Source organism: Oreochromis aureus, linkage group 19, assembly GCF_013358895.1.
Source record: "Oreochromis aureus strain Israel breed Guangdong linkage group 19, ZZ_aureus, whole genome shotgun sequence".
NCBI classification, from domain to species: Eukaryota; Metazoa; Chordata; class Actinopteri; order Cichliformes; family Cichlidae; genus Oreochromis; species Oreochromis aureus.
The window spans coordinates 4663372-4688203 of NC_052960.1; the positions used below are offsets into that span (position 1 = coordinate 4663372).

Below are 24832 nucleotides of genomic sequence, written 5' to 3' on the forward strand. Positions count from 1 at the left end.
ATGCCTTCAGGAAAGGTGCTACACTGTTACTAACTTCACCACTCCTGAATCACAGACATCATTGGTGTCTTTCCTGGGCTAAGGAGAAAAAGAACTGGACTGTTGCTCAGTGGTCCAAAGTTTCACCTTTGAGACAAAATTTTGCCTTGAATTCGGAAATCAAAGTCCTATAGACCGGACAAAAAGCGGAGAGGCTCAGAATCCAAGGTGTTTGAAGTCCAGGGTAAAATTTACCCAGTGTGCCACGTCCTCTCCTGGTGTTTTGTCAAATCGACAGTCAACACAGCAGACTGATAACAGAGATTTTAGACCAACGTGCTCCCATCTGCTAACAATCCTTATAGAGATGCTGATTTCCTTTTCCAACAGGACTTGCCCTCAGCACCAAAACTACTTCCAAATGGTTTGCTGTCCATCATTTTGCTGTGCTTAATGAATCAACAAACTCCCCTGACCTTGAACCCCCAGAGAATTGACAAGGAAACCCCGACCCAAAAAGACAGATGAGCCGTAGCTCAGCAGTGCCTCAAGTCGATCACCTCCGTGCCACGCTGAGGTAATCAGTGTTAAAGGAGCAAGTACTGAGTTGTGATTTTGGGACATATATTTATCTGAAATTTGAACAATATTCTAATTCTTTGAGATGCACTAGTAATAGTATTAAGTTTTAGTCTGTATGAAAAACAGCAGCATATCAAACTACAGACCAGCTGATCCCGAGACTACAGCCCTATCTACCAGGGTGTTCTTTGATACAGAAACCACATCGCATTCCCAAAAGGGAATATTGGCAAACAGCAGCACAACTGCTAGAGACATTAGTAATTTTAGCTTCCCTTGTGCAGAATAAAAATTTCATGTTGCTGCTGTATATAAGACAGTTTACAGTCTACAGTTTCTAACAGTTAACAGTGATTTAGGCTTAGGAATTAGCATCTGCCGAATTAACTGGAGAATGTAATTGAGTCCTGTGGAATTATGACTCTAAACTCTGAGTGACCACATGAGCTCTCCGGACATAAAAGGATTATACATGGTTCCCAAGACTTTCAGATTGATGGCTTTTGCCCGCGTCCTGTGCCGAGTCAAAGATGCTGCTTGCTGGTATTATACCCACGTTTGGTTTGCTGTTCAAAAGTGAAATAAGATGCCATTTAATTATGCCTGGTTCCCACAGTGACCCGGAAAGGATTTTAGATTGTGACTGTGTGATTTAAATGGCTTCTGACAGGTGCTCTGCTTTGTAATATTTATAAATGTCCCTACTTAAGGGTCCCACGCACCAAAGCCCTGAGGCTTCATAGTGTTTTTAGCCTTTATCTTTGGCTGGCCGCACTTCAGAGGTGAAAGGGTGGGAATGTAGAAAAATTAAAGGCACCGCTGGCCGTTTCATGAAAAGTCTGACCTGACATGTGCCATACTTTCTTAATTCTCGAGTATAATGGACATGGCTGTGTGGGAGATTTTAAAGTTCCATGAGAAACTAAATGATACAGACAGAGACGACTGCATTTTGGCTTTAAGCAAGGAACTCGATATCTGTGATTGTGCTTATTGCAGTAGGTGAATCAAATGTTCTTTTCCCCCTTCCTCAATCTGAGGCTGGAATTAAAAGAAACTGGGAATTACTTTGGTAATAATGTTCAAATGGGAAAGAATCAAACTGTGCTGATGAAAGCCTGATCAAACAGAACCATGTGTGGAGCTCTCTGTTATTTAGACTTGGACTTTGTTGTGAAAACATAGCTCTTCCCTGATATCGAACAATTCTGTGTTACTGCGAGTCCTCAGATAATTCAGTTCTGAATTTAATGCGGCACAAACGGATTCACAGAAGGTGCTTTATACTGTGGTGAAAACGAAAATGAATAAGTGGCCTCGTTCCGTCCTGCGTTCCTTTTCTGCGACGTGAGGAATGTTTTCAGAGCCGCAGCACAATTTCCATCTTAAAAAGTACAGATGAGGGGATGGATTTGAATTAAATATTAATACTGTTTTCCCTTTCAATAATGAGCAGAAGCATACGGCTGGTTTAACGTGTTAAACTTCAGTGACATTCTTTGATTTGTTTGCCTTACTAAATCCCGATCAAGCGCATGTCACTGAGGTGTGCAAGTATATTACAAATACATGAGTCTGATGTCAGTCTTTTTGCAATGGCCTAGCAAGAGGACTCGATATTTTAAAGCTTGGTCAGTGCTGTGTTATGTTTTTGAAGCCAGTAGTTGCCAAGTGTGACTTTTAGGATGCAAGCAAGCTGTAATCATAAACTGTGTGGCTACAAAACACACACATCTGCTAATTAATGCTAAGTAAGAAACTAATAAACAGAATGTCAAGAATTTCAAAATACTAAAAGTTTAGCACACATTTCTGGGATGGTCTGCAATACACAGCAAGCTGTATTATTAGTATGTATTATCGGGCAAGTCCATGAAAAATGTTCCAAAATGTTCTGGAGGTCCAGTTCAGTGTGACTTCAGTCAGTGCTGGCCTTGAAGAAGCTCATTTTCTATGGCTGCATGTGTTAGAATCCCTGCCAATGTGGCCCTGATGCCAAAATCCAGAATCATAAAAAATGTAAAGAAAAGGAAGAAAGAAACGCTCATTTTCACCCAGTACTGTTAAGTAAAACTTACTGTACGAACGCCTGGAGGCTCCAACTTCCCAGTTGTGCCCCATTTAACTACTGGAAAGGAGGCGATGACTGACTCGGTGAAAAAAAACCCATTAATCTAACTTTGAATGGTGAAAAAGAATATAAAAATTCAGCATTTCCTTTTTTTTCTGATTTTATTATATATTTTGTCAATTTCTCTTGTGAAGCAGAAGCTTTAGTGAAGGTTTAAATTACATGCTAAGACTGTTTTTATTGTACTTTGTTCGCATTTTACTTTCATCAACACCGTCAAACCCTTTTTGCACAAACCTTTTTGCAGCATTTCAAGATTTCTTTGGGTCCTGTCTCCCTCTCTGTGTTGCCTTAGACTATCATCTTCACTGCACCATTACTAAAGTTATTTCCCCTGTTCAGGTCTTTTATCTGCTTTTCATGATTTATTTGAAGTTCCACATTTACAGAAATGAAATTCAGTTAATAAATGTTGTGTATTATTCTAGAAAGAAGCCATTTATCTGTTTTTGTGCTCATGTTGCTGTTGATGGTTGTGGATGAATTTAAATGGAAACCTTTTTTATATATATATATATATATAGATAGATAGATCTGTCTCTATATCTATCTATCTGTGTGTGTGTGTGTGTGTGTGTGTGTGTGTATATATACGTATATATATGTATAAAATTCATCATTAAATTCATCCACAGCTTCTAACCCATTAGAAGTAAACATTTCAAGTGGCCACAGTAGAATCCATAGTTGCAGGTCATCTCATAAGATGCTTATTTGGATTCTTTATTATTTATCAGAAAGTTGATTCTCATCAAACACATTAATATTCAATCAACATTCTCCCATTTTAGAAGCTTTCTGAATTCATGATTGAAGATGAAGCTGACAGCTGTTGACTTTTAAGGAGCGGACATTTACACAAAGAAAATTACGCAAATATGCAGGAAAAAGGAAAAGCCACGTTTTCATTTTCAGCTTGAACATCAAAGCAGAGAACAGAAAAGAAAGAGAATAGGTATTGGCTAAATAATTCAAACTTTAAAATGAATTATGTGTCGAAAGATGGAAATTTCTCGCAGCACTGCTGCCAGATATCACACTGCATCCCTCCACAGTTCACACAATTAAAATACTGCAACACAAAGACGGCAATGGCCAAACAATTTCCAGCCACTATAAATCCCAGAGGAATATTCTTATATCCCTCACACACGCATTTGTTAATATTTACACCCAAAGCATCTGTTAATCGCCAGGAAAATTTAGTGTCAGACAATTTGTTCATTACAACCGGTGAATTTTTAGGCAACCCAAAAATTAAGCACCGTGCAATTATTCGACATACGGCTGAATAAAATGCAAGTATGAGCTATTGTTGTCACTTCCTTTTACACCAGCTTTGCTGCAAAAGAAAGTGACAGTGTGCACTGGAGAGGCAACAACCAGACAACCTTCAGAAAGGGTTTAGCAGGTGGTGTCCACAGACCATTGCTCTCTGCTTATCCCTCCTGGCTGATTTTCCTCTATCTTTGCTGGCGTCCTTGTCACTACTAGTAGCGTGAGATGGTATCTCCTGCCCATTCAGGTTGCACAGGTAGCCCCACTCCTCCTGGATGGCAAATGCATACATGCTGTTGTAAGGGGGTTTACTGTGTCTCCCAGCACAGTCTAAAGCATGTGGAGGAAATGCCCCATTACACAAAAAAGCTGGATGGAGCTATAGCAGGGCACCAACCCAGCAGCAGGACCGATATCGGCTCGTTTCTGTGAAGACGAGCTCTGCCAAAGTCATTCAGAATGACCTCCAGCGTGCTTCTCATGGAGTCTGTTTCTGACTAAAATATCAGACATCCTTCAGTGGGACCTGCTCACAGACCAACAGTGTGCAGCTCAATCCACACTTACCAGATAACTGGTGCCAATACTGGTGCCCTGTTCTCAAAAGTAATATTGTGAAGTTAGAAAGTCCTCTGTTCCCATTTTGTTAGCATGCCACATTTGAGCCATCTGACTTACAACTATTAGAAAGTCTACATTACACAAAGGTATGCAGCAATTCAGTTCATTTAATTATTTATATAGCATCAAAGCACAAGGACAGTTGCATCAAAGCGCTTTATATTATAAGGTAAAGATCCTACAGTGAAACAGAAACTAGAGAGAGCAGACACAAATAAGATGCTGGCATAATAAATTGAAAGGCAAAGTGCTGCGTCACATGTTTTTGGGATCTATCTGGTCTCGTACATGCTGACTGGATAAAAAATTAGAAGCCAATTAAACCAAATTATGAAAGTTAACATAACTGAAAACACAGGGGAAGAGCGTCCTGGGGTGACTCCTGGCTTCTTAAGCTGTCTGTGGAGTATTTATGCTTAGACCTCTTGATGGACATGAAACAGCTACAACCACAGATTTCTTAACAAAGCACTCTCCACGAGAGCTTTACACTTTAAACATTTTTGCTTAAGAGGCAATTTAATGGCTCATTGATGTGAAGACGAATTCTTTAGGTTCCTTGTGATAAACGCGCTGAAAGTAACAATAACATTTATGGAAAACGGAGTGCTGGCTAGTCGTTCTGTTTTAGAAGCAATTAGTTTCTTAATAAGACTAAATGAAAATCACACTGAACTTCATCACTTTCAAATAACTTCTCACTGCTGAAGCATTAAATTGGCAGAAATGAGCAGTGCTGATTTTTTTAAAACTTTTTTTAAACACATAATGTGGTTGACTAACGCCAGGGTGTTGATCAGGAAAAAAAATCTAACTTCAAAACTGAAGTGCCCTCAAAAGATGAACAGAGTATGAAATGCTTTTCATTACTGTTTTGATTTTAAAATCAAAAGATAAATGACAGTAAAGGAGAAACTATCAACTTTTATTTCCATGCATTTTACTATTTCACAAAATAGTGAAAAAGTGAGTTAATAACAACAAGCAGATGAGTTTCTTGCAGGGATTGGTCACAAATTAAAGGCTATTGCTGCTAAGCCTTCATTCAGTCCATCTCTCTATCCGTTTTCAACTAAAGCCAAAGGCATACAACACGACCAGAAACCTGATTGACAGAAACACAGCTCGTCTAAAAACAAAAAAGACACAGAGAATCAAAACAATATATAAAGAACAGCAGTGTGGGAAGATCTGAAGGAAAAGGTACCCAGTGCTAGACTTTGAAATAAACACAGGACAGGTTGCCCATAGCGAACAACTTGAGCTGATGACAGAAAAATCCCTGGAGCTGTGAAGAAGAACTTCAAAACGACAGTCAAGGACGTCACTGTCAGTGTAGAAAGCACAGGTGTGAAAATATCACAAGATCAAGACAAAAGAACGGGCAGCAGACTCCCAGAGACGAGGCTGCAAGATGCAAATCTCTTATCAGCAAGGAGGAATCCATAGGCTGGATTGGCATTTACCAAAATATAGTGGTGGAAAGCCAAAGAGTGGAGAAAGACGAGAAGTAGCCATGATCAAAACAGGTGTGAAACCAAGACGGGCGCTGGGGTGTCACCGACCGGACTGTGGACGTTGAACCTTAATTTCAGTATTTTTATTTATTTATTTTTTAAAGTGATCTTCTCTGCAGGTTCAGTGCCAGGTAATCATATAACACCATGACTTACTTCATAGGGGAAAAAAAACGGATAACTTGCTTGTTTAGTGTCAAGTAACATCCTGATAAAATATTCATGTTTGTCTCTCTTATGAGTTTGGGCACTTTAACATGGGGGTCAGTGGGGACTGAGTCACTGACATCAGGAACTGGGTTTGCTTCATTTTTCTGCTCTAGAAGCCGACGTGCGAAACATGAAATGTTTAGCAAATCACGTCCCGTCCTGGCCACTTATGGTAGGTCGGGTACATGGATTAGTTTGTTTCCCAGTGTTGATTGATCGCACATAATGGCAGCAACAGGCTCTATTCACTTCTAGTTTAGTCTGTCTGTTAATAACTCTGTCTCATTCAGGGCTGGACTGGGACAAAAAATCGGCCCGGGCATTTTGACTAGCGACCGGCCCACCAGGTATTATAGGAAAAACCATAAAGCCTTTGAATGAAAACAAACGCTGTTTATCACAGTGATGTACACGGTCTTGTTGGTATATATGTATCAGTCTAATAAACTTAAAACTACACCATCCTCCCTATTCTGGTATTCTAAACAGTACCCGAAAGTAGACTGCTTGGTCGAGTTAACCTCCTGAACTATCTACAACACGTGGTGAAAACCTGAAAGTAAGACAGAGAAGACTAGAGGTGAGACATGATCATTACTGATTACTGATGACAGATTTAGATATATTTTCATAAATCATTCATTTGCCACATCAATAAACAGCATGGCAGGGCAAAATATTTTTTCTAACATGGCAACCTTTAAAAAGTGAAAGGAGATAGAAAGACAGGTGAGAAAGAAAAACTTAATTGACTTTTTGATGGCATTTCACACACAGTACTGGTACAGTATCTAGAAAATGTGGGAAAATACTGGCATCATATGCAGTACTTAGCTACTTCTGAAGAAATTATGATGAAGCCCTAAAAAAATTAATATGTACAACAATGGATTTCTATATATATAGGGCAGCACGGTGGCACGGTGGTTAGCACTGTTGCCGCACAGCAAGAAGGTCCTGAGTTCAATTCCACCATCAGGCCGGGGTCTTTCTGTGTGGAGTTTGCATGTTCTCCCCGTGTTTGCGTGGGTTCTCTCCGGGTACTCCGGCTTCCTCCCACCATCCAAAGACATGCAGCTTGTGGGGATAGGTTAATTGGATAATCCAAATTGCCACTAGGTGTAAATGTGCGAGTGAATGTGAGTGCGAATGGTTGTCTGTCCCTGTGTGTTAGCCCTGTGACAGACTGGCGACCTGTCCAGGGCGTACCCCGCCTCTCGCCCTATGACAGCTGGGATAGGCTCCAGCGCCCCCCGCGACCCTGAAAAGGATAAGCGGAAGCGGATGGATGGATGGATGGATGGATGGATTTCTATACATTTTACATCAGATGAAAACGTTTGTTGTAAGATTCAGATAATTATTTGTTAAAAGCGAGACATTTTAAATGAAAATAAGAAAGAAAAGTATTTCTTTGTGCCCCCCTTTCCCTGTTAATGCTCTACCTGGCCCCCTGGCAAAAACTTTGCTAGACCCGCCCCTGCACAGTTACCAGCTGTCAGCTACGTAGAAAAGGATCCTGGTGTTATTTGTCTCTCGGAAACGGTTCATAACTTCCCTTCAACTCATTCATGTCACCTAAAAGGTAAACCTGTTTCTCCATCACCTGTTCAGCTCTGATGATTCAGTAAGGACATCTCCTGGTTTCATCTGCATGTTTCCCTCTCACCACATATACAAACCGACATCATGACCAGCAGCTTTACAGCTGTGACTCCAGCAAACATCAGCTGATGCTAGATATTAATATTAAATAAATTCTAACAGCAGCTGATCAAGCTTAAACGTGCTGCTGTTGTTTAACGCGACATCCGCTGGTTTCCTCTTTCTGGCGCAAAGTGGGCGAAAAACAAACAAGAGAGAAAAGCCGATCAGCTGATCATTGATCAGTTTCGTGATTGAAGTAGAAACGGGAGAGGAGAGAATGAGAGAAGAAGACGCAGCTGAGCAGCAAAGACACAGAATAACTCCAGCTTTGTGTCTTTTTCATTGTAGCTGAAGTACGGGACAAACTGTGTTTCTTTTCACCTCAATACGAAACTGAATACGAGACCATTCCGTTTTTTACAGGACGGTTGGAAACTCTAATAACTAACCTTATAAATAAAATAACATAAAACAAGTTCAACATCAATAACATCATAGCACCCGCCCAGCAGTATATAAACTCCGTCATGCTAGCTTAGTACGCAGTACGAGTTATTGTAACTGACTGTAAAAAGTCAGCATAACAAAAATAAACTCCACCTAAACTTGGTTTATATCTGACCCAGATAGACTGCAGGTCATACCTTCTTACCTGAAGTTCAGTTCACCGCCTCGGGTCTCTGCTCCTCCTGCCTTTCCGTCATCCACCTGCCAGCGTGTTGCATCTGCTGGCCTCCACCACTTGCTAATGTTACTGAATCTGTGGAAGCGCCGCAGTAACCACCACCAAACAATTGAGTTATTTTTACACATCTCCCAGCATCTGGCCAATCGACCACCTTTCAGTGTTTATACCGTTACTGGAAAAAAACGGAAAAAAAAACACAGTGGCCCATAAAAACGAAAAATCACCATCGGCCCACCGCCAGTCCAGCTATGGTCTCATTGGCTGGCCCTTGTTCTCCCTACATAACAACAATCCTAAACACAAAGCTTTTAATAGAAATAAAAACTGAACATTCTTGAACTGGCCATCAACAGATAAAACTCGACTGAGCACGGGCTTTAAAAGCCCGGAAAACAATTTCCAATACAGAAACCAAGCTTTTAGGTTTATCACTGAGTTTTTAGGCTTCAGCGCATTTATCACAAGAAACAAATATTAGACTTAATTGCTTTTTATTCATTTGACCTTCATTGATTAACTTTTGTTCATGTGAAAAAGGAGCCAACATTAAAAAAAAAAACAAAAAAAACAAAACAAAAAAAACATATGTGCACATAAACGGTGTCACATAAAAGCTAAAAGCCCGTCTCTGCTTTTCTGTGTCGTGTTTTGATCTCAAATATAAAAGTCTGTGCAAACATTAAATTGCACCCTCGTGCAAATTAGGATACTTTTGAAGCTGCACTGTAATAACTAGTTAGCTATATTTATTTAATATTTAATCTGCTAATTTATGTCAATATTACAACTGATCGTCAATTTGGGGACACTCCTTTTTGTAAAGCTGTTTAATGCTTTTTATTGTTAAAGATCGTGACTATTGAAAGCGAATTTTAACAATGGGGACTGAGTCACTTTTGGAACAAGCTGGAGCAAGAAGTGCAAAGTCATGAACCGCCCCTCATTTCTTTGTATTTTGCTTGGAAAATGTGAAATAGGTGTAGAAAGATGCGTGGAAATGCAGTAAATAAGAGAAAAAAGTTTGTACAGTTCTAACCTTGACAGTCAATACCTCACGCTGTGTTGAAGAATACAGCCCGAAACCTTTATTGTTCATTTCTTGAAGTAGTCTTCAGGAACAGTTCTCTAGGCTTCTCAGAGGACATTGAAAGCTTCTCTTTGGTTACATGCTGGCTGCTTTTTGTTCCATTCTGTGCCAAAATGATCCCACACTGCTTCAGTAATGTTGAGGTCTGGACTCTGGGGGAGACAATCCATGACTTGTGGTGTTTCAACTCTGTGTTTTTCTACCCAGGCATGATTTTACTGTGTTGGTATTAAGCTGAGAAATGAAACCTTTGGAAATTCACTGTGAAAGACAATTTGAACCAAAAATTCCAAATCAGGATTCCTCACGGCTGTTTTTTTCAGTCCACTTGTTGTGTTTGGCATACTTTGCATAGGAATGGCTTCATGACAGCAACTCTGATGAAACTTAATTTAACAGTAACTGAGGGGCCAACTGTATCTCTCAAGTCCTGTGTGGAGTCTTTGGTAGATAACTTTTTCTATTTCTTAAAAACATGACTTTTAGATACTATTCATCTGCAGCAGGTAGTTTCTTTTTTCAGGTTTGCAGATTCCTCTTTTTTTCCCCTCATTTTATCCATTTTCCTCTTTTTTGTTTTTGGTAACACATGGCGAGATATGCATTTCTCTGAAAATATTGATGTAACTTAACACATCCTGTTGATTATAGAAGTATTTTAGGGGTAAGGTAAGAAGATTTATTAAAATGCAGTTGGGCCTAGAGTTTGTTTGGGTAGGGTTATATCCAGTCAGATAATGAAAGCGGCACAATTTTAATATCAAAGAGCTCCCTCTGTCCATCATTGCCACACACACAGTATATATATTTTTGGTAGGCACATGGAAATGCATTCAGGGCAACACAAACACATTATTTCCCTGCTAAATCAACCCAAATACCAAATGCACTCAGCCCTTACCTGAGGTAGCTGTAGCTTTCTCTGGATCTGGGTTTAGTATTCAGTGAATCCACTTTAAATATGAAGTGCGGCTCACAGTTGGCATTAGTTAGGCAGCATCAAAGAAATAACCTCCAAACATCTGCCCTCTGATGAAGCAGAGCCGACCACAAAGAGAACGACAAAACACCAGCAGGTGTTTGAAAAATCAAAAGTTGCCCCTGAAGTATTTCACTACAGAACGAGCACAAAAACACAGAGCTTCTGTGGCCTGGCGATGGCTTTAAACTCCTAAACATCAGTGTTAAATTAACATGCAGGCCAATAAAATCTACAAAAACAAAAAAAGACTGAAAATAAAGCGTCTTTCACTGGGAGGTTTGTCTGAACATTGGGAGGTGTCCAAGATGCAGCATTATATAGCGCCAGCTCAAATGCACTACAAAGAATTTGTGTGACTCATTGTCAGGTCCTACACCCAAAGTATTTCTGGTTGAGCTTTTTCCCCCTATTTTGGGTGATGTCACTTTGTCTGAAACAGTAAGGCTTGAGTTTTCCTGCTGTATGCTGTAACATTTTGTTATGTTAAGGATGAAAAATTTAAGCTGAATGTATTTTAGTTATTAATTTTAAGATGCAGTCATACTATTGGCAGCTGGCCTAGACGGTTTATTACAATGAGCTCTACATCCATATACTTGTAAGTTCCCAAAAAAATGAACTGATCTATTATTATAATTAAGTGTTTTACACATCTGTCAACTAGACAAGTGATTCGCTGGTTTGACAATCATCACAATAGTTTCCAATGGTAGCTGCATAGGCAGACACCACTGTGATTAATATAAGCAGGCCTGAAATATGATAGAAACTGCTCGTTTCAGAAAATAAATTCAAGCATTACTCCTAGCAAGAATTAAGGAAACATTCATTTATTATTATCAGAAGAAATCACAGATCAAGAACTTCTAAAGCTTTTTGTCCCAGCTGTCATTTGTTCACCAAGCCGTGCGATGTGTAGCGATCTGGTAGCTGGTTGGACACAAACTAAAAGACCAACTTTTTCAGACTTTTATAGACAATGGATAACAACCAGCCTCCATGAGGGATTTCGGTCTATTTGATACCCTAAATCAAGGGAAAGCGACTGAACTCTGTGCATGTTTGCCAAACTGAGAGGAGGAATGGGCTGGATGGAACTGTCAGGGGACCAGTTAAGCCCCATTTGCAAGCCAGACAAATTCATCTGAAGCAGGTAAGGCCTCTGGCATTTTTCTGAGCTGCAACCAGAGAATTCAAAAATGTTGTGGCATGTTAGCCTGGTGTAGCCATACGACTGAATAATGATTCCCTCAGACCCAAATCCAATCTCTAATTTTACTTGCACTATCTGTGCCACGAAAACTCTTTTAACTGCTCACCATGTCAGACCCGACACGCCGAATCAGGTTGGTGAAATTCTATTATTAAAATAACTGTTTTTAAATGTCTTTGTATCTTTAAACAGAAACTAAAAAGCCGCAAAAGTTACAAATCTGACATTTTTGACAGATTTCAAGTAATGGTTATTCATAGCAAAACTGGAATTAACAAAGGTTTCCTTGGTCAAAGGAAAAAGAGATGCCTGTAATCCATGGATATTGTAATTCACCAGTGGGGAGATAATGTGTTAGATTTTATATCACAGAAAAGTACTGATTGTTTGACTGATTTAGACGTCTTCCAAATGTCCTCTTCTGGCTGCTCCCTTTAGAGGTTGCCACAGTGGATCATCCGCCTCCATCTCACCTCTATCCTTCCTGTGTCATACTAACCCTCTACTGTGTCCTCCTTCATGAGAGTCTTCTGTGGTGTACCTGGCAGGTCCATCTTTGGCATCCTTTGTCCAGTATATCCTCGATCCCTCCTCTGCACATCCAAACCATCTCAGCCTCTAAACTGCTCAGCCTGACCTGTCCTCTCATGTACTCATTTCTAGTCCCGTCCATTCTGGTCACTTCCAATGAAAATCCTAACATCTTCAACTCGGCCGCCTCCTTCTACTTTTACACTCATCCCAGAGACTTGTCTCCAACTGCTCCACCCAGCCTGCACTCTCTCCTTGACCTCTCCTGTGCACGGTCTATAGCTTTGGCTGGTTGAGTTGAGTACAGGTATTTAAATTCATCCAACTTGCATGTTCACCTTTCCACCCGCCTACCTCTCATTCACACACATGTATTCTATTCCTACTCTCACTACAGATTTCATGAGTGTCATCTGTAAAAGTCCACAGAGACTGCTGTCTCGTCTCATCAGTTAACCTGTCCATCACCACTGCAAACAAAAAGGGGTTCAGAGAGCTTTTCTCTAGATCTACAAAGGCACAGTGCAACTCTGTCTGATCGTCTCTATTCTTCTCCATCAGCAAACCTCAAGCAAACATCACAGCTGTAGTGTTCATTCTCAGCATGAAGCCCTAACGCATGTCACCGAGTGTCACTTAACCTAGCTTCAACAACTCTTCATGGTATGGCTAATCAGCCTCATCTCTTTCTAGTTACTACAGCTCTGCACATCAACCCTGTTCTTGAAAATTGGAGTCATTCTTCCATTCCTCTGGCAGCTTCTCAATCTCCAAGATTGTGTTAAACACTCGAGTTTAAAAAAGGCCACATCCTATCTTCAAGACATCTTCATACCATCACAGGTATGCCACCTGGATAAACCCGACTTTCCACACTTCATTCCTTTACACAGCTACCCTCGCTTCCACCTTCTTAATTCTCTGCACTCCACTAACTTAACATCATCCATTTCTATCTCTGTCTTTAATCACCCTAACCTGCTGCACATCCTTTCCAGCTCATTGTCTCCATCTAACCAATCAACACAGGTTTTTCTTCTTCTTTGAGAGGTGTTCAAAAACTCGTGTATCAAATATAATACACACAGTTTTAATAAATACAGGAGGTAAATGATGAATGCAAGTCACTTCCTCAAAACCCAAGGTGCAATGACAATAATCATCAATATCATATAGGTGTTACAGGAGGATTTAAATGGCTTTCAAATTTTATGTTAACATTTTTGTGCTGTTCTGTTATGCTAATTAAATGGACCAGTGCACAATTGTACAGGAATATTACACACAAATGCAATTGTGCTGTAATGTTCCTATGCAATAATACTGGTATTAAAGGATTATAAAGCTCCATTTTCAGACTGTCATGTTTGTATTTGGAAGAGTTCATTTTAGTCATCATCCAAGATTATGGATGCTATTTATCTTCCTTCTGGCTCCAAAGCCCAACGGACAGCACACTTAGTCGTGCTGTGGTCTTAATTTCCACAAACACTCAGTATTTCGCGTTGCTCCTTTGAGTTGAGAAAAAGATGCTTTATTTTAGAGGCGCTCCATTCGAGCTAATATTCAAAGAATTTATAAACAGAAAATACCCAAAAAGGGTCTGAGATCATTTTATATGAAAGTACTCACTTGTACTCGCTGCACTTCCAAGAAGACAGCCCTTTGGAAGGACTTCTCCCAGATAGCCAGGTCAGTGGCCAGCTCTACCCTGAAGGTGTGGCTCTGGCCGTGGCCGACCAGAATACTGAAGCACAGAGACTCCGTGTCCTGCTCAGGAGAATGCTCCAGTCCCAAGTAGAGCCTTGCCTGGAGCCAGCAGTCCTCTGCCATCCACAGCTGTAATGCAAACTTGTAATTACTACATACTGGGGGAAAGGTACTCTGTTGTTTCACTTTCTACAGCTGATGTCAGTAGAAGAAATCACTAGTATTTCTCTATATTCGCAGGTTAAACAGATAAACCTGTGTACATGCCTTGGTTAGACAGCTCCCTGAATCACTATACTACACGCTCAAAGAGGAAAACAGACATCTCTAGAGAGAGCAAACAGAGGTGATCAAAATTTGAACAGCCCTGATGCACATCACAGCATCCTTCTCATAACTTACCTTGTGAACCTTGAAAAGAACCTCATAGAGGTTATATGTTGTTTCAGCTTGTCCCCAGTCAGCAGCACTGATCTGAGAAATAAACATCAAGGAGGATGAGATGAAGAGGAAGCGTATACAAACAAGCTTTTTTGCACTTGTTAGCAGCACTTCCTCATCCACATAATAAATGCAAATGAAAGTTAGGCAGGTCACTTTGTTGCTCTGTGTGAAGCCCTGGATGACTGCCAGTGTCAGGGAGCAAAATGGATTGATCCTGCTGCACTCTGCATGGGGAGAACATTTACATCATGAAAGTAACACGTTGATTCCAAAGACTACAGCAAAATAAACCAGTGCCTTTAAAAACTAGGACTTCCAGGTTTTGTTTCACAAATAACAACTTTAAATAATCCCTCTGATTTAAACTGGGATTTGTAAAAAATCCAACTGAGAATATTTTTTTATGGCCGCAGAAAGAAAAATGAAAGTGACGGCTGAATTTAGTAGATATACAGGCTCACTGTCCAACGCAAGGCTGGGAGCTTTATTTGGGGTGTGCTTAAACTGAGATACAATGTTATGCACACAGTGTTTATGACTTTAATCATAAACATCATTTGATTTTTTTTTTTTTTTGCAAAGTGGACTCTATTAGCCTGATGATCAGTTATCTGAAAATGTTAGAGTGGCACCACTGGTTACACGTATGCTAATAATATTAAATATCTGTAGAGTGTAGTTGATGTTTGTAATTCTCTTTGGTAAGCAAAAATACATCTATTTTTTTTCTTTATGCTATTTCAACATTAGTGTTAGAATTACCTGAGTTAATAATTTAAAAAGCAAAAATGAGCTATTGTGAATCCTATAGATCAGGGGTCCCCAATCCCAGTCCACGAGGGCCGGTGTCCCTGCAGGTTTTAGATGTGTCCTTGATCATCACAGCTGATTTAAATTGATAAATTACCTTCTCAACATGTCTTGAAGTTCTCCAGAGGCCTGGTAATGAACTAATCATGTGATTCAGGTGTTTTGACCCAGGGTGAGATCTAAAACCTGCAGGGACACCGGCCCTCGTGGACTGGGATTGGGGACCTCTGCTATAGATGTTTAATGTAGAGCTATTGGTTTTAATTGTGTTGTTCTCTTGTTTTTGAGCCTTTTTCCTTTAATGTAGAACATGTTTTTTGTATGAAAAATATTTTTCTTAAAGTTTGTCACACCCCAGGAAGAGTAGGTACTGCTATTGCAGGAGCTAACGGGGATCTTAATAAACTAAACTACTGAATTCATGAAAATGCTGTATCTTCTGCAACATTCTGTTTGCTTGTGCATAAAGAAAATCCTTGATTTGTTGATTGATTTTGTTTAGGTATTTTCCAGTGTGATGGCATCTAATAAGATCAAAGAAAGATCCATAATGTCCCATGTAAACATAATTAGTTGTGAAGCGGTTCTAAAATCATTCCTCAGTATATTTCCACTTATTTAATCACAATGAACAATGTCTAGTGCCTCTTTGTCTTCTTTACGATAGGTTGTGTTGTACTGGTTCTATAAATAACAAAACAACAAAACATCTCATACAAAATCAGCTTTGCATTAAAAATCTAACTGATTGAATAACACGTAGCGACAGCCGTAAACATCCCTAAAGACTCCTTAATGTTCGCGCCAGGCGTCATGTCATGGACGTGGTGGTGAAATGACAGTCGTGGTGCAAAATCACACATTGTTGGTTTGGGTATATTCATGAGATTTACTGACTATAAAAGAAACGGCCTTGTTTTATCCCATATGTGGAAAATTTTGGATTTAAAATAATAAAAATAAGGCAATGCTTTGTTTGTTTGTTTGTTTGTTTGTTTGTTTCCAACAGCTAACATTGTTAAAGTACTAAAGTAAGTTTTCTCTTACTGTACTGAGCTGTTACTGTTGACTTCTTTTTGACACATGATAATTGATACTAATAAAAACATACTGCTGAATATTCAAGGCCTCACGGCCTCAGGGATATTGGCTACTACCATTTTTCAACACAAGCCAGAGGACACGTCTGGCATTTCACAACCCACCAGCTGCATAATGTCTTTAGCTCAAGGAACCATAACTTCAGTGACTTCACAATACATCCATTAATGTTGTTCATTAAAAGTACAGCTGCTCACTTCTTTTGCTCTCATCCTGTAAACATGATTTGTTGGTCCTATGACTGGCCTATATCTTAACCAAAAAAAAAAACCTTTTCATTTTTGTAACTGATCTGTGTTGTGTGTAGTGTACTGCAGTTCTCGCCTACTCCCAGCCTGTAGCTTTTTCTCTTTATTTAAAAACTATGAAAAGGCATATTCTTTGTAAAAGACTTTCCTGCAGCACTTTAAAGAACAGTTTAAAAATTATATATATATATACTGGCAAAAATATTATCAGCCATCTCATTACATTATGTTCTCCTGGCAAACTTTAGGTTCTCCTATTAATGCAGATGCTACTTTTAACGGGCATCAAACTTTTCTAAAGAGCAAGCAAAATACCCCACGCTAAGAGTACGACCCAACTGCAGAACCCACAAACCAATATCCTAGAACGTCACAGGACACCCCCATAGGTCCTTTGTCCATGTCCTACCATCCTAAATCTTTTTTCTTGGGAATGGGGCGAGGGTTGTGCCAGATTAAGTTTTAATGTTGTGGGTTATATATATGGTTAAGTATAGCCACATACACACAACTTATTGGTTAGGGTTATTTAGCTGAGTATTTACAAATGAGTATATACATGATTGCACATTTTAAACATTTCTTTAAATCCAACAAAACTTTTTGATTTTGTACAGAAGATTGACACCAGAGGCCTCTCACCCAGTGTTACTAAAAATCTCTGATGGTTATGATTCTTTTTCCTGTAGTGATGCCTCAAGCACAATGATGCACAGGTTGCAACAAAAGGCCTGTTTGATGGTATCAGCAAGTGTAGTTTAAACAAGGCCAGGCTCTTGTTCCTGCCATTTCAACAAACAGCTGGGGTGACCATCACTAATCTTAACACAAAGCATCAGTGTGCAGAGGGAATTGTAAAAATGCACTGTTCAGACAGCCGTGTAAACTGACACCGAGACAGAGCCAGTCTGGAGACTCGAGCAGACTGAAGAGGATGGAAGTCAAAAGGAATGCATCAGTGTGCCTACGTGAGTTGCAGAAAGCACTGCATAGATGATGAAATGCTTAATTTCCTGCACATATGCAAATGGACAGCGGGATGTCAAGTAGCAAGGGCAAGGTTAGCAGAGCTCTTAAAGATATTCAGTACATGGAAATGCTGTCAGTGTGCTAATGAGTACAGAGACGCAGCAATACCGGCTGTTGTGCTACATCAGGGGTGGGCAATTCCAGGCCCCGAGGGCCGGTGTCCCTGCAGGTTTTAGATCTCACCTTGGGTCAACACACCTGAATCACATGATTAGTTCATTACCAGGCCTCTGGAGAACATCAGGATGTGTTGAGGAGCTAATTTAGCCATTTAAATCAGCTGTGTTGGTTCAAGGACACATGTAAAACCTGCAGGGACACTGGCCCTCGGTGCCCACCCCTGCGCTACATAATATCCACATATCCAAGATGTGGCATCCAAGATGCTTGGATGATGCTCCTCAGAGAACTTTAAGCATACATTCATATAACACTTTTATTCTATACATTTCACTCTATCAAGCTCACATATGTAGCCAATTTAGAGTCACCAAATAACCTTAAATGCATGTCTTTAGCGTGCGGGAGGAAGAAGCTTCTCATCTCATGGTCAGGTAATGGTCTCTCAGACCTACTTGTTGATTTAGCTGTAAATATGAAAAGTGTCTCATACAGCTGAGTACCAGTTGGGGGGGAAAGGGGGGGGGAGGAAGCTTGCAGGACTCCTACTGTCCGTACAGCTGGCCACTGAAGAAGGCTGCATATCAGAAGAAAGGCAACTGATATGAGTGTTCCTGCAGAATTACAGAAGTGAAATGCTATTAGGTAGTTATTAATCCAGATCAGTGGACTGGTACTTGTTTAGCACTTTTCCTAGTTTAACAGTACTTTTTACTACAAGCCTCATTCACCCAGTCACGACTGTGATAGATCCAGGATCGTGCTCAAGGATACTTTGACATGCAGAATGGAGGAATCTACCTGACCCACTCTAGCTTCTGACCCACCTCATCTATAGTTAAATTAAATAATCTTTCAATGATCAATACACAGCCTCCCGAGAGAGAGAACATATCTCCACTGAAATGACATCTCAGTACAAGAGTTCAGTGAGCTATATTACATCTAAACATTAGAAGCCCCTTAGAAAAATTGGATTTTGTTGACATAAGTGAATTTTTGTCCTTACTGAAACTTGCCTAACCAGGTCAATCATGCGGACATAAATTTGGATTACTACATGTCTTTGGCATTGACAGGAAAACAACGAGGTGCAGTATGACTGTGTCAAAGGCTCTACACAGAGGCTTGCCTTGTTACTGTTGCGTCGCTACCAGACTACTGAATATATTGTTATTGACTCCCCTGGAGGTAGTGCACATTTTACTGTTACTGGAGTTCATCATCTTCCTGCTGCAAGCAGTTCAGCCCTGTCAGAGACTGCCGAAGTATTGCCATTACATGTTAGTTCTGAGGAAGTTATTGAGTGTGACTTGAATTTAGATTTGCTCTCTAAAAGCTCTGCTACATTACAAGAACATTATAAGAGATTATTATACAATAATTGATTTGTAGCCTTACATGTCCAGATAAATGCTTTCCTTTTAGATCAACCATGACAGATCTTTTTGAACAAATAACCCACTTAAATAACCCAGTAGTGCAGTTTTTTCTGGATACATCAGCTACCAGTGCCCAACTACATGTGACAGAAAAATGTTTGACCTTCAGACTAACAACCATCTACACTTAATAAATAAACTGAATTTTAAATATTTTAATGAAAAGATTTTTTTTTTTTTTAAGGAACAGCGGCACTCTGACCTCAATTAAATTGAAAACGTTTCCAATCATGACCTACCTTTAATCACGTCACAAATTTTAAGATGTACTTAATCATGCCGCCATAAAATTTTCAGAATATATCTGTGTATAATCCTTGGTTCTCCTCCACAATGCTCCCATTGCAGAACAGACTGTTAGATATTTAAAATCACCAATCTTCTATCTGCAAAGTTCCAGCTAATAAGGAAAAAAAGTGTCTTGTACTTATTAAAAAAGCTAAATTTGATTAACATTCTTTCAATTAGCATTTAATTTCATTCGGAGAGATTTTAAACCCATAAATACAATCTTTAATTCTATATGTTCTAATTTTTTTTTTTTTTTTTTTTTTTTTTCCTGTATTGGTAAGATGAGATAAGATATGTCGTAAAGTTGTCAGTTTAAACTGAATCTCTCCCTGTTTTGCCTCTGTGCTGGGCTAACTGCTCTCACTATAGCTCATTTTTAAGTTATCGGTTGCAGTAGATAAATGCATATAAAGACTCCTAACCATCTTAAAGGTTCCTTGTTTTATTCTGTGGATTTCTCAAAAGCATTTAATTCAGTACCGTGACACTCTACTAGAAAAGCTTTGCTCAGTCAGTGCAGATTAACAGGCCATGTTTGATTTGTACTCTGTGTCCAAAGACTTCAACCCAGATGTCCTTGTAGTTTGCACAGTTGTTCAGCAGGGATCCAGTCTTGGACCTCTTTTATTCACCATAAGGTTTATCTCTGGCACCAAAAACTAAAGTTAACACAGATGGCACTACTTTTATATGGGACTGCCTCTTTCCTTAATATCTTTGCAAATCTACAGCCTGCTTTTGATGCATTTCACACATCTCTAATTCAAATTTTGCTCTAAACTAAAATAAAACCTGGTGCATTCTATTAATAAAGTCACCAAAGAATCTTCAGCCCACTATCCATATCCAAATTTCTTCATGACTGTAACATTTAAACTGTTAATACATGTTATTAGAAGCCCAGCTGAATGCTATACTCATTTTTAAATATTAATGTGGAACAACCACCAAGGAAAAACGGTCCAAAACTGGATTTTGAAAACACACTTTTCTTTTACAAGATGTAAGATTTTTGAGCAATCTACAGTTTTATCTGCTCTTGAATATAATTATTTTTCTATATTTGCTTTGCTATTCAGCTTGAAGCTGCTCAATTCCACCTGCTTTTATCATAACCGTTTTCTCACTCACCACTGCATTTTACATGTGGAATGGTCCTCACCAAGCATAAAAGAGCAGCACTCAACATGCATGAGATCCTTTTTGGGCAGTTTTGGGTAACACACTTGCTGTTTTCTCACGAAATGTAAGATGGCTACACAAGATTAGATACGATCTGCTTGTGCGGATCTTGGTGATGGGGTCACCCTCTTTTAAGAGCCTTCATATTATTTTGGTCTGCTGGGTTTGAAATGTTATCCAGTATTTGTAATAAGTAGATGTCAGCAGACCTAAGGCTTGCAATGTCTGGAGTTTCTCTCGGGACGTTTGCACTTACAGGTGCCTGCCTGGCAAACGTCAAGCCTGGAAAAACTTTAATTTGCTGCAACTTGTTCAAGCAATAATAATGTTCTGACTTAAAACAAGCTTTTTACAAAATGCTTTCCCCCTCTTACAGTATTTTCTCTTTCAAAATAATGAGCAATTTGAAATGAAAATATTTAAGAAGAAATGCTGCACTGTATTCGTTCACCTACAGCCACTGTCGTCAGTAGTCATTATTATTATTATTATTATTATTATTATTATTATTATTATTATTATTATTATTATTATTATTTTCGTACACCCTCATAAAATGGTCAGGAAATGCCTGGATTCTGTTCTCAAACTGCAGCTAAGAAGAGATCGAAAGTCTCTGACAACCTGAATTTAAACAGAGCAAATACACACACACACACACACACACACACACACACACACACACACACACACACACACACACACACACACACACACACACCAAAGTTTGCTACATTAACGAACCATCAAAGAGAACATTAGCTTCACCTGTGTACAGTTGTGTAAAGGGTAACAAAGACAGTCCAGCAGGAAGGCCAAGAAAACCTAAATCACCATTAATGTGCACACACTACCTCGGGAGTAAAAACCACTGAATAACTGTGATTAACCAGAAACACTTTCTAAATTATATAAGGAGAAGGAAAAAAGACACTTTAGTGTCCAGTGGTTTTTATACCAACGAGTGAACAGAACTTTGGAACAGAGAAGGACAGAATAAAAAGCCACATGCTCCATTCTGTACCTCTGATATAAACTACTAGAGGAATTACACTATAAACAATATAATGGCCAACGGTCATTTCTGTTATTCTCATATTACATGTGTCCCCAGTTTATCGTAGAAAAACATTCTTTAAGTATCAACATTACACGATGACACAGAGGTCTCACAACAATATTAATCACAAAATGAGGGCAAATTGTTTTCTTATGTTTCAAAACTTCCACACAAACAGGCTTTTCATCCACTGAGAACATGAGGACCCAGAGTTTTTATTTTTTATCTGGAAATTTTGCCTTTGCTAATTACATGTATCCAGTTCCACACCAAACATAGGCACCATACCACAACCCCTCCTTTCTAAAAGCCAGCTGTAGAAATGTATTTAGTTGATTCACTTCAGAAGAAATGATTTATAAACCTGCCCAACTCTAGTGAGCTTTCTGACCCACCACAGTAATGTACCAATTTCCTCTCCATATTGAATAGGAAAATTGAAAAAACAAATTACCGGCGGACTTTTGAAGATATAAAAATATGGTCCTCGCAGTGCCAGGAACTTAAATGTTGAAGATCGACCAGGAGCGCTACCCTCGGGGCATTCACATGCCCAGCCCATGTGAACAATCTGCAGAGATTCAGAAGGATACATGTTCATTATTTGATTTGAAATAAATAAATGGATAATACACAAAAAGACACACAATGAAAAATATGTTCTTACTAAGAAAATGGAAAAGAATAGTCAAAAGTGCACTGACAAAGTGAATGGGGGGCACCCAATGACACAGCTCATTTAAAATGATACTTTTCAGTTCTGCAGTCTCAGCTGCACTGCAACAATTTCCTTTTATCTACTCCAGATTGACTTGGGAAGTTGCCCTGTTCTCATCTAAGCAGAGGAAAGCAGAGAAAATCCCAAGCACTGCTTATCAGCTACACTCCCGTATCCTGCGGTTAACAGTGTCCACTGATTTCTAAGTTTGGGCCTTGACTGTTTCCTGAAACTACGTTCTATCTAAAGAATCCTGCAGTAAAGTTTAGAGTGACCAAGTTCTATTTTTTTTTTTTTTTTTTTTCCCCCTGACAAATCGAGTTTAATTTTCATATTGCCCCGATGATTTTGCACAGAGTTGCAGTTGTATGCAGACGATGCCATTTTATACACATTTATAACATTTCTCACAAAAAACTTGTAATAGACATGTGTATAAAGTTACTGCCAACATGGGATACATTGGTATACTCCTAGGAATGTGCTCACCAGTAGTAACTAAATTGAAACCTTGACAACAATTTAAAAAAGGCCACGACAATGACTAGAAACGCTGTTAAGGCAGGTCAAAAGGAGCTTGGGACAAGTGGTAAGTGAGATGAATGTAACGGCTAGAACTGCAGTTTCTAAAACATTGGTCTGCAGCATCATCGAGACCTCGGCTTTAGAGACTAAAATAGATATTCACACTCAGAATATGGTCGGAGGAAAATATCTGAGTTAACTTCAACAGGCTGTTTCACACATGTCAGGTTTCTGCTCATAGAGCCAGGATACACATTCACAGGGTGGACGGCATTTTCAGTTTGATTTTCGCCTCTCTCGTGTTCTGAAGGTGTGCTGTCAGAAGGAGTTTAATTGGCCTGTTGGTCTTTTTGGCAATTAAGCACCTGTTCTCAAAAAGATGCAAAAATGATGTGTTTTTGTGTCAAGTTAGGCAAATAATGACATACTTGATCATCTGAAGAGCAGTACTTGTTGATGATCTTTATCTATTAAAAGAAACAGAAATTAAACAGATATAAGTTAGAAAACATATTTAGATTTCAGATTACATAATGACATTCTGAACCCTTAATAGCTGTGAATCAAAGAGTTTTAAACCTTTTGTGCATTTTTACAAGCTAACCAGTTTTTACATGTCTATTTACATTCTGGGTGTCAAGAGAAGCTCAGGTGTAACCACTTGAATGCTACAGAACTTATTATAAATAAACAAATCAGCTTGTTTATTAAAACCACAGGATAAGTGAATCATTTAGTCTTTTAATATAAATGCTATTGTGACACATACAGCCATCGTAAACACTGTTATGTAGCCCATGTAGCCCCATGGAACTACATGAAGGCAGTGGCCTTGTCTAGCAGGACAGTGAACACCACCACACCACACAAACTGGTCAGGAAAGCAAAAAACAAACAAACACAAATTAAGTAGCAAATATAAATGTATTATAACGTATTAATGAGGTAATAAAAAAACATCTAAAGTTGGCAGCACTGCCTGGGAAATATGCTTCCCTGCAAATGAATCTAATAAATTCATAGTCACAATAAACAAAATCAGTGAAATAAAGGAAAAGGAAAAAACGCCTCTCTGGAGTTACATGTTGGCTCCCCACCAATCCGCAAAATAGCAGACCCATTTTAAAGTCATTGGATGACAGTGCATGTCAATTAAAGACCACCTTGAGAAAATATAGGTCTAGAAAAAGAGAAGCATTTTCCAAATGTGCCACAGAGGTTATCACTCAGCAGGAAAAATGTTGCAAACCAGAGCAAAGCATTTTCACACTGAAAGCACACCTGGTGTGTCAGCATATCACAATCAGCATGGGGCTCGTGACTTGCTTGTTCCACCTGAGCTACATTCGAAAAGTTCACCGTCACCTGAAATCTTCATATTATTAGATACCAGCGAGCTGCTGCTCAAATCTTTATATTTGTTTTCTCTTTTCCCTGGAAAAGAACATCAAAGAGCTTCATATAGTATTCCACCATGCTATACTCTGCGACGGACCCCAAGTGTGTTAAAGAGTCTATTTAAAGGTTGTAGGTCATTAAAACAAAAGTTCTGCTCTCTCCCAAAGCGGCAACACAATTACATCCTGATTGGCCATTTAGCAATCACACTGCACGTCCGTAATTAGGTGAATGCAGGCATGAATTAATCACACTTTTTAAAAAAGGCAGCTGTGCCATCGATGAGCA

General features: G+C 39.3%; 1 protein-coding gene across 1 annotated transcript in view; it reads right to left on the reverse strand.

Moving 5' to 3' along the window:
- The window catches only part of sntg2 (syntrophin, gamma 2), a 99797-nt gene that overhangs the window by 13714 nt on the left and 61251 nt on the right, over positions 1-24832 (reverse strand). Inside the window, exons 11-14 of the mRNA XM_031732027.2 lie at positions 23575-23613; positions 22358-22474; positions 14579-14650; positions 14099-14305 (exon numbers count right to left, since the gene is read on the reverse strand). Coding sequence (XP_031587887.1) covers positions 14099-14305; positions 14579-14650; positions 22358-22474; positions 23575-23613 — 435 coding nt within the window. The remainder of the gene's footprint in view (positions 1-14098; positions 14306-14578; positions 14651-22357; positions 22475-23574; positions 23614-24832) is intronic.